This window comes from Sinocyclocheilus anshuiensis, unplaced genomic scaffold (assembly GCF_001515605.1).
Source record: "Sinocyclocheilus anshuiensis isolate Anshui unplaced genomic scaffold, SAMN03320099.WGS_v1.1 scaffold106, whole genome shotgun sequence".
NCBI classification, from domain to species: Eukaryota; Metazoa; Chordata; class Actinopteri; order Cypriniformes; family Cyprinidae; genus Sinocyclocheilus; species Sinocyclocheilus anshuiensis.
The window spans coordinates 170,299-182,103 of NW_015542347.1; the positions used below are offsets into that span (position 1 = coordinate 170,299).

The window sequence follows — 11,805 nt, forward strand, 5'->3', positions numbered from 1 at the left end:
GCTAAGTGTTGTAAAATGATTAAAAAAGATAAAGGTCATAATTATAAAAAAAAGTACTGCATGATTATGAATTATTATTATTATTATTATTTGCAACTCAAAACATTTATTTTTATCCATACTATTTTTATACTCAACAAGTAGAGCTCAAATACAATGTATCATAACAGGTCAACAGAGGATCCAATAAAAATAAATTGCTGAAGTATTACTTCAATATTTAACAAATAAAATTGTTTTATTTGCAAATTGCTCAGTTACATTTGCGCTGTAGGCAAAAGTTGCGTTTGGAAATTCTGCCCTTACAGCACCTATAGAAACATATTAGATGTTTCTCTCATTTTCTTTGATTTGCCCAAAAAGAAAGTCTAGTTTAAAAAAATGACACAGCATCATCTTAAAATAATTTAATTATTCTCAGATTTGAAATACATGGTGAGACTTGTGTCTTTAGCTGGAATGAGTTTCTAGACTAAAGGTTTCTTCAGAAAAATGTGCTAAGTGCGCAACACAGATTCCCAATAGTGTGCACTCTAGTCTAGTGAGTTCAGATGTTTAGCAAAAGTACAGCAAAACTGATTGTTGGTGAATTTCACAGCTTGTTTTTTTTTTGTGCTCAGAGAACACCATTATGAAAATCACTTTTTTAAAACATGTTGTAGATGGAATTAAGAACCCAGCCAGTGTACTTTCTTAAAGATGAATATATATTTCATCCTTCCCCAAATGCATCTGTAAAAAGTATAGTATTTTACTAATGAATTTGTAGTGCACTAAGTTTGTGCTAGATGAAAGCATGAAATAACTACATTTAGAGTGTATTTTCAGTTCGTATAGACATGTCAATCTATTTTAGTATACTTATCATGAAATAAATATATTTTTAAATACAATTAAGTATATTTATTTTTCACTAGGGAATACACATTATAATCATACTCATCCTTATTCATAATGATGACAAAGATTGACCAACCTGAGTGAGTATGTACTAACACAGAGCTGATGAAAATAAAGGATGTTATCTGGTTTCCTGCCATCAGGGTTCGTAGAGTGGATGACATTGGACTTTACAATAGCAACGAAAGAGTCCAAAACACCTTCAGAGTACACTTTATCACTATACAACACAAAATGCATATATGTCATAGACATTTAACAACCATACCTCATTATTTGTTTCCTAGTGTAATAGAATGATCTATAAGGATAAGCCACATTTTCACTGTTACACTATATTGATCATGTTTGCCTATTTTATTCATCCACTGTAAAAATTTATGACTTAATTCATCAGGCTGACCACATTTACAGTTACATCAGTAAAAGCGATTCATCTGAGCGACATCAATTATTTTCATTTATGAAATGAACTTCTATTCATAAAAAACATACATGAAGACAGGTTGTACCAAATTATTTTTGCTTTGTGGCAAAAACTAAATACCTTTATTATGCTAAAACATTTATGGAGATAAATGACTGGAACTGAGACTTGATTCACAGAAAAACTCACAGGAACTCACAGTAAGCTGAGAAAATACTGCAAACTCTCACCCATAAACAACTCACAGCTCTCACTTTCTGTTATTTAAAGACTGCAATGAACAGGTTGGTTTTCACGTTATAGCCTATATATAAAATAAACTTTTTTTTGTGAGAAAGAAAGGTGCAAGAATTAAATTTCTTACCTCAGAAAAGTAGTTTAACTTCTAAGAAGTAGATGTCCCTAAAAATTTCCTCTTTGTTGCAACTGCCCTTTTTAACATGCTTCATGTTGTGACATTGCACTACACCCCCAATGTAATGTCACACAGGAAGATATTTGTAGGAACCATAGATGTCACTAGAGATTCTTCCTTTTTCTATTTCTTTCGTGATTTCAATCATGTTTTACAAAGAAAAAGATATGTGCATTATGTTACACTATCTGTTAATTAGATATCATCAGTGTTCAATTTATAAGACACTGCTAACATTACAGTTAGCTAGCTGGCAACCTCTGTTACACTGTAACTTACAGACAGCCTCACATAAAAATGTATTAATTTACAAATCTTTGATTATGACCAGTCTAACACTCACTCTATCTGTTCTAACTTACCACAGATTCACAAAGCTTATCTACATGAATCCATCCTGTCAGAGCGTTTTCTTTTCTGTTTAGATGGTTAGATATTTTACAGTTTTTCCCTGTATATAGTACGGGAACTTGCTGTTAACCTATTAGCAGTTTTTTTTCCGTAGCGTTTTTACAAAATTTTACAGTTAAAATACACTTATTTTTTACAGTATAATATATTTAAACAGAAACAAAGCCCTCCTAAAATAGGCCTATAGCGATACAAGTATTGCCATTTACTTAAATAAATGCAACAACAGAACACACACAACAGAACATATGGAACTGTATAGTTCACTGTTCAACCCCAAAAATGAAATTACAGTTATTATCTATCTACACTAACCTGACCTTGTGGCTACCCATTAGACCTTGTTAACCAGTATGTCAGTTTAATTCATTACTGTGAGTAGTGACTGTCAAAATGTGCTGGGTGTAAGTCTTCCCTAGTTTTCAAATCTCATTCAGTTTCACAAAGTTATGAATCTATGAGCTATGATGATACAAGTAAGAACCAGTATTCTTCTGCTTATATGATGTCCCGTGCCCACTCAATGATGTACACCAACAGGTATTATGGCAAGCCTGTTTTAACATTTAATGCTTAAAATTAAAATGTACTAGTATCTATTTTTGTGCTATTAGTGCTCATTTTTTAAATACTAGTATATATTCCATTAGATATTAGTGCATATTCATTAGTTACTAGTGATTATTCTTTAGGTCCTAGTGCTTGTTCTTTAGGTAGTACCTTTTTAAAAGATTTTAGTAATCATTCATTAGATGCTAGTTCTTATTTAATAGATACTGGTATTCATTCATTAGATACTAGATTCCTTAGATTCATTAGGTACTTGTTATTAGATACTAGTACTTAGGCCTACTCAGACTGTAGAACTTATTTCAATAGCGACTAACTATTCTGCTGCTAGTAACACATTTAAACATTTTTAGTCATAACCTAAGACGAGTACAAAAGCAGTCATATTCAGTTGCTCGGTCATAAGCTCTGTTACCTGGGTTGGTTCATTTAATAGCATTTGTGCGCCACACTTAGCGTGTGATGAAATCCGCTAAAATTACCAGCTGGAAACGATAAACGCATCTTGGTAAAGTAAATAAAGTAATAAATATAAAAATACTTGCAGATTTTTCAGATTGCTTGTTTGTTATGCTGGTTAGCCTTTGCTGCTCACAGAGAGTGATACTGACGCTTTGACTTTGAGTAGCAAAGTATTGGCAACATGCGAGAAGTGCTTGTACGCAAGAAAAAGTGGCAGTGTGCTAAAGATAAAAATTTAGATGTGCTGGTAGGCTACTATGTACCGGTGCATACTGGCCCACTTCAAGCACTGAGTACTTCTCAACGTGCACGCTGCTTTTCTGATGTTCTTTGAAGTTTTTTCCATGTTTTTTCATGTCTCACTTGAAATGTGTCCGTTTTGAATCATTGTTACCAAATGCGGGACTATATTCTGTCATAAATCACATACCATTCATTCCTGAACTTTCTATCATCCGTTACTAGAAATAAAATTGCTGGTTGATATCTCCGTATCTAAATAAAGTTTACACAATGCTTTTGGTCCGTGAACTAGATCTCGCTCTGAACGTGCGCTGTCTGTGTAAGTTTGGCCAGGACCGGTTCCTGAATTAAATCACTGAGGGTGCTCTCACATATATTTTTAGACTTGTCTATTGCTTTGTTTATCACTCAGTCACTGCTATTTCGAGAAAGAATCCAGAAAAATTATGCGGATGTCATTTTCGAAACTTTGTATGTGCTACATTGCTCAACGCTGCAAAAACATGTTGGATAGTTTGCCAGATCTTCAATTTCTTCTGCTTTCTTTTGAGGGTATATTTAGCACTGTCTAGTACCCCTGTACAACCGGGCCTGCAGCTTGACTAACCAGGGCTGACATCGGGGATTTCATAACGATATGCCCCCCTTGTTCTGGTGTTGAAATTTGCGTCACACACTGTACACGTAGCATAAAAACCAACGTATACTTTGACCTTTAGGCTCCAAAGAAATTGGGCTGATAGGGACTGTTTCATGGTGCTGACATGTTGTTTGTTTAATTCTCATTACCCACCATTAATTAAGCTATTTATTTTCTTCTTCTTTTTTTGTAGGTTTTGTGGTTGTTTCTTTTTAAACCAGTGGTGGCCACAGAGCTGCTCTCACTCACTGTGTGAATTGTGGTGGTGAGGTGGCTGGGATCATGCGGTGATTTAGTCACATTTTTGTGATTGCTGTGAGCATGACTGCGGTGAAAGCACTTCTGTTTTTTTAGGCCACTTCTGTCTCTCTGTCACTCTTTAGGTAACCTGTGGCCATTCGTGGTTGGTTGTTTTTTCTTCTTTCTTTCATTTTTGTGGGTATTTGCATTAAAGATTTGTGAATGTACAGTAATGTCATGTTTCAACATGTCGATTTGTTTGAATACAAAATATGCCTCTTGGTTATTATCGACCTCTTTAGGTCATACCATCATAGAATTCCTTCAAATTAAAATAATAAATATTAATCTGCATCTGAGAATGTAGAGCATGTCAAAATAAGAGTCCATCTCTCTGTGAAATAGGCCTACTCAAAATATGTTTCAGCTATTTGAAGACTCAAAATTGCTTTACAGTTTGTGAATTTATGTATGTCCCTTTGATAATGTATGGCCATTTAATAAAAAGGGGGTTTGTGTTGCCTTTATGATGTTAATAAAATGCAACATACTAAGAATGCTGTGTCTCTTCTCTAAGTTTTCTAGCTGTTCTTTCTATCAGGCAGAATCAAATTCTGAGATGGTCTTATTATTGGCAAAACTACTTCGCTTGGACATCCACTGTTTTCTGAACCATTTCTTAAGGGGCCAGTGTCCCTAATACTGTGTAGTTGCCTGCTGACAGCGACGAATCACAGGGATAATAAATAAACAATATTAATGTTAATGAATAAACAATAACATCAAAGAAATCAAAGACAACTGCCAAACAATCAGTGGTGGAAAGAGTACTGAAAATTTGTACTCATTTACAAGTACTGTTACATTGCTGAAATAATACTCAATTTCAAGTAAAAGTACAGGTGTTAAAAAATAATTAAGTAAAAGTACAAAGCACTCTTCTCAAAAACTACTCAGAGTAGTTACATTTATTTAATGAATTATCATGAACCACTAAATCAAATCGGAGATCCATGGAGAAAATAGAATATAACAATACAAACATAACTTTGCTTTTCATTTATTACTTAAAAACACTAACAGCAAGTGAAAAAAAAAAAAAAAGAATATATATATATATATATAACCAATACACTTGTTGTGCTTTGTGGAGTTTTGATGCGTTTTATGGTCTTGATAGTGTTTCTTAAATGTGGTGATTCAAAAACAATATCGAGAAACAAAATCGAGCACAAAATAAAAGTTTTTGTTTACAGAATATATGTGTGTATATTTATAATGTATATATAAAGACACACACATACAGTATATATTTTTAAAATATTTACATGCATTTAGATGTATATATTTATATTAATATAATTTATATTATATATAAATATATGATGCGATCAATTGTTTGACAGCACTAATATATATGTATCACACATCAAAACTCCACAAAGCAAAACAAGTGTATTGGTTAGAACATTTGTTTAAAGAGAAAACACACCAGGATATTTGACTACAAATCACATTTTGACATTATCGATACTGCTTGCAATTTTAATGCAATAGACGGGTCTACAGAAAGTAAATTAATACTTTAAATAAAAGGGTTATTGAGCTGGTTTTTTTTTTTATGTTGTCATACAGGCCCAGTTCTATGGCAGTGCAGGTCAAACAAAAGCAAGAGCACCCTCAGTTGAAACTGTAATAATAGCATACACTGTAAAAAAAAATCCATCAAATTTACGGTAACAAATACGGTAGCAACGTTTTAGGTTTTAAATTAACTTAAATTTACAGTTAAATACCGTAATTTCATTAACTGATAGTATCATTCACACAAATGCTAAACACCATCATGGTAACACTCATGAAACTGAAATAATGCAATAAACATTCATTTAACAACATTAGGTGTAACACACAACCCTAATATACAAAACTGATAAGAACAAACTAAGAAGAAACAGTTATTTCAACAAAAAAAACATCAAATTTGAAATGTGACGCAGGGAATTCTGGGAATGTCAATTTACGGTTATTCACTGTAAATTATACGGTCTTTTTCACTTCCAAAAACGGTATACTACCGTAAAATTAATGTCCAATACATGTAATGTCCAATACAGTTTTTCACCGTATATAGTAGGGGAATTTACCGTTAACCATTTAACAGGTTTTTACTGTAGCATTTTTACAGTCTTTTACCGTTAAATTCACGGTAATTTTTTACAGTGTATGCAAAACAGATTTGACAAACGATCCAGCATATATTTGTGTTTGCACTCTGGAGAGCATCAAAAGTTGTGTTTTCAATGTGTTTCTATAGCGTTGAGCAATGTAGCCAATCACAGACATATCTGTAGACTTCTTGAACGCAATGGCCAATCAGAGGTGTTTAAGTTATGATACACTCACTGCGAGACGAGAGACACAACACAAGATTTCAAAATGAGAATGCGATGATATTTTTACACAATATTTTTTAGAAAATCCTCAATGACAAAATACATGACTGGAAAAAGCATCTGCATGTGCATTTTGAAATGTTTTAACTTATCATCTTGTGAATGCCATTTCAGTATGAATCATCATATGCAGTAAAAGACAATGATATCCAAGCACTGTAAAAGTTTCTTCCACAAACTCAACTGACTGGCTTCTCTCTTGATTTCACACGAGTCTCTCCAGACCTTAGAACTCTACATGAATTATGAGCTTCTGATTGAAGCAGTGTGACTTCCTAACTGAACTCCTTTCCACAAATTGAACATAGAAATAAAAACAGTATAAATAAACAAAATAAATAAAAATGCAGGGAATTGAAATAATTTTTGAATGCGCTTGCGTTTTACTTTCACTTTCTAATTCACTATTGCGCATTCTATAAGATGAGACATTTGTCAGACGCTTAGGCTCTATTGCGCAATGAATCCTCCTAGTAAATATAAAATAAGAACTCTTTATAAAAGATACTAGTGCCTAAAGAATAAGTACTAGTACCTAATGGAATAGATACTAGTATCTAAAAATACGTATTAGTAACATGAAAATAGATACAAGTACATTTTAAGGATTAAATGTTTAAACAGCTTGCCATACTCATCCCTATGTCACTGATAAAAAGGTCATATGGGTTTGAAGGGACTTGAGAGTGAGTAAATGACATAATTTTAAATTGGTCAACTATTTTATCAACTTTTGTCAAATATTATTTTCATATTACTCCTGAAGTAATACCTTGTTTCACAGCAGAAGATTTAAATAGCAATATGTAAGAATTCAGAAATAGCCCAACAAGTCATTTCAGAATGTTACTGGAAAACAAGTATTATAAATGTAAAATTTTAATATTAAGGAAGAAAAATAGTTTAAAGTGACAGCAAGCAAAATAAGACAATTGTTTTGTTTTATTTTTAGAATAATTTATTTTATTTTATTTATTTATTTTGTGAGGTAAAAAAAATAATTATTTTTCTTTTTTCAACTGAGCTTAAATGTCCCCAGGCAGTACACTGATGGCTTTTGGTTTTTTGTTTAACACGTGGACCTGCTCATATACTACATCTGAATGTTTTTCGTTGTTGTCTTCTTCTGTTGAACCTTTCTCGGTAATGTGGTTGATCTGAGTACTGACCTCAGTATTACAGTCAGGCACACTTTGATCATCAGAGATCTTGTTGTCCTGGTTGGTTACGGTGAGAACAGTAGCATATGTTAAATTCTTGTCAATAGTTTCATCCTGTGCCTAAAAAAATTAAAACAAAAATATTTTGTGTATACAAGCATTTCAACTCCCTGAACAGTTTTAGCATGTTAAAGCCAGGGTAAGTGATTTGGTTCAAAAACATTTTTGGTTAGGCTGGTTGAAAGTTTCTTCACGACAATATAGCAATCACTAAGTTAGGTGGTAATATTTTGTAATATTTCGCTTTGTACTGGTGAATGAGACATGAGGCAATCTGACAGCTTTGCTTTCAACCCTCCTCCAATGCTGTCTCTAATCGTGTTATTGGTTAGCCTCTGTCTGTCTGTGTGCATTCATGTGCGTTGGAGGAAGCGTGGCTTTGTAGAGTGATTTGCAGGGAGGGTGGGATCTTATGCTTTTAATGCTAGCTTGCTATTGCTAGCTTCTCCAAAATCATCTACCCTACCTTTAATGGATATTACATTGGATGGATAAGTGAATATAGTTGGTTTTGGTGGTCTAGATCTGCTACGCACACAAGTCCATACTTGCTACCTCCAACAGATACACAGACATGCTGCTGTCAGTGTATAAGATAGGTGGAGCTGGGGGAGGTGGAGGGTTTCAGAGGAAGAGCAAACATTGAAACAGACTATTTAAAAGTTGAGCAAGCAAGATCATTGACTGAAGAATCTGCAGAGGCCAGTCAGCTTGTGCCATGTAGTATGACATGACTGCTAGCAGATTGCATGTTAATGACCTGCGCCATCTCAAGTTTGATGACTGAACTAGATATATCCTAGCATACATTTTTTAAACAATCAGAGTAATTGTTTAGGTAGTTTAAGATAATGTTCAATGGCCATACACTGTAAAAGAAATGACTGAATTTTTTAAAATAAATGCTTTGCCATTTGTTTTTAAATGACATTGTCATATCATACAAAATACATACGGTGACAGCTCAATGTCATCACACACAGAAGAAACTTCAGTAGCGCATATTAGAGACGTTTGAGGTATACACCTACTTCTGTAAGTAAATACAATATAAATGACCATCCTTTTATTTATACATGTGTGTATAAAACATGCAAGTGCATTTATATAAATATTACTTTAATTAATATAAATTGGCACATTAAATGTGACCCTGCACCACAAAACCAGTCATAAGGGTCTTTTTTTTTAATTGAGATATAAATTATACATTATACATATTATGCATCATATGAAAGCTGAATAAACAAGCTTTCAACTGATTTATGGTTTGTTATGATAGGACAATATTTGGCCAAGATACAACTATTTGAAAATCTGGAATCTGAGGGTGCAAAAAAAATCAAAATATTGAGAAAATCGCCATTAAAGAAGACAGACGAACTTAGAGTGGTTACAATCATCCGGATTTAAATCACGCTCAAATTGATTCGATATTTATGCAATATTTACACTGAAGCTCGCAGGTGGCGTAAGGGGCGTGTCATTTCTCGACCAGGCGCTGAGTGGTGCCAGTCACAACACACACTGGCCCAGCTAACCAATCACAGCACATTTCGTATTTTAGAAGGCGGGCCTTCATTTGATACGGGAACTATTCGAGCCGTTCATGCCAGACTGGAGAGAGAGGTGCTGTAATAATGTAAAATATGTGAAAAAGAATGTGTTTTTCGAACAACCTAGTATGAGAGCCTGTTCTAGTACACCCCCAAAACAAAATCAAGACTTTGTAAAAGAGCATAATAGGACCCCTTTAAGATCAATCATTTCCATTGTGTTGTGGCTTAATTTTGTTGTGTTGTGAGCTTATGTTTGCTTTTTTAATTGTGTTGTGAGCTTATGTTTGCTTTTTTAATTGCGTTGTGTTGTGCGCTTATGTTTTTTTTTTATTTCGTTGTGTTGTGAGCTTAAGTTTGCTTTTTAATTTCGTTGTGTTGTGCACTACTGGGCCACCGTAGAAAAGCCTTTCCTCAGAGCAATGCAGTCAAAAAATGCAGAAGTTTATGAAGACGTCTTCCTCTCTGTGATGTTACTGACGTGAAATACCACTGACTACCTCCCAGCAGCACTGCAGGATGAGATACAATATTATGAATCTCATTCTGTGATTAAACACCCATCATTTGTTGTAGAATGGTTCACAGGTGCTCACAAAAATATATTAATTTTAATAAAGAAAGGCAATGCACGAAAAAAATAGTTGAACAATCTACCTAAAAAGAGACCTGGCCCTTTTGCACTGGGCATATAGGATGTCTTTTTCCTGATGTAAATGTGAAGATAGTCAGAATGTTTTTTTTTTTTCTGATCACCAGTTGACAATTAACATAAACTGTAGAATGTAAGTGTGACATCAAGTTTACACTGATAGTTATTCAGCTGGGCTAAATTAAAGTGCACTTGCACACTCATTGCTTTCATGTATTATCTATATTATCTATGACAACTGAGACATTTTGAAACTGCTTGTCTGTAATACTAACCATATAAGGGCACATCTACTGACCAGAGGAACTTTTGTTGTCTTTGTGCTCATTGTGGCTGATACATAAGGCTGCAACACTGCAACCCACAAACTCACACCCTATTTAAACTGGATGCTACCAGAGTGTTTGTCAAAATATATTTATAATCTTACTAATTTATGAACTGGATGCTATCAGAGTGTTTTTCAGAATCTATGACTGCCTCCAGTAGAATTTTGCAAGAAGACATGCAAAGCCTTTCTGTATTTATTTTCTGAATATGAAACTACATTCTGACAAAATACTTTGTGATTTTCATTTTTTTATGTCAAAATGTCATGTGTAAAGTTTAACCAATAACCAGTCAACCAGATGTATTTTCAAAGTCTCTATATCTAGGTCATATACAGTAGTAACCAAAGAGCACAGTTTTCTCAGAGGAAATAAGCCATTACGCAGATAATGATAGATACGAATTATAAATAAATTATAACACCATGTTTAAAATAAACATGCATTTATCAGCATCCATTCTCACAGGGAAAGGCATTGAAGAACAGCTTATCTGTTTCACTTTGTGATGCAGTAGTTCTGAGGCTTTGAGATGTCAGTCTCTTCATAATAGACGATACGCGTTTCATCATCAGAAATTACTCATTAATTATCCTGTGGATAATAACACATTACAAACATTTTATGTGCATAATGTATTCATATGTAATAAATTTCACACTGTCAGAGAGATAAAATGGATTATTTACAAGAAATGTCAACATTTTAATACACATAAGTCATAAGCTTATAGCAGCATTTCTTAATCTCAAGATAGATAGACAAAAGTACATAATCAGAAACATACCTAGCCAGAAGGATCCTTCCTATTGTCATGAGTTTATTGAAAGTTTTTGTCCTAATGAGAGTGTGAGGAAGGTCAGAATATTTTAGCCAATTTTTTTTTGTAGCGGCCTACATAAATGTCAATTTATACTCAAACAAATGAGGTCTAAATGAGCAACGACAGCAGAAATATGTTGTGAAACAACGAGAGAGTAAAAAAAAATTGACTGGACTGGTGACTGGTGATTGTTACAATGTGAAGCATGACAAAAGAAGTGTATTAGCTGGTCATTGTATGACGTTAAACACTAACAACACAGTTTCATCTTTTTTAACTGTGATGTTGAAGCCAACATAAGCACAGTACTGAGTACATATTAAAATAGGCTGTTTCAAAATGGCATATAAGCATATATGGCTATGAGTTACATTGAAGGTAATCAGCTTTATACCCAGGCTATACATTTTTCCAGTCTATATTTGTATCAAATGTAGTTTATTTATTTTGGAGAGACTTTG

General features: G+C 33.6%; 1 protein-coding gene across 2 annotated transcripts in view; it reads right to left on the bottom strand.

Moving 5' to 3' along the window:
- The window catches only part of LOC107691456 (myelin-associated glycoprotein-like), an 8,650-nt gene extending 6,889 nt beyond the window's left edge, over positions 1 to 1,761 (bottom strand). The window contains exons 1-2 of one of the 2 annotated variants that reach the window (XM_016490053.1): positions 1,692 to 1,761; positions 977 to 1,100 (exon numbers count right to left, since the gene is read on the bottom strand). In XM_016490053.1, coding sequence (XP_016345539.1) covers positions 977 to 1,064 — 88 coding nt within the window. In that variant the 5' untranslated portion in view covers positions 1,065 to 1,100; positions 1,692 to 1,761. Of the gene's footprint in view, positions 1 to 976; positions 1,121 to 1,691 lie in introns of both variants that reach the window. The other variant, XM_016490051.1, reaches the window with a different exon arrangement.
- Between the last annotated feature and the right edge of the window lie 10,044 nt (positions 1,762 to 11,805).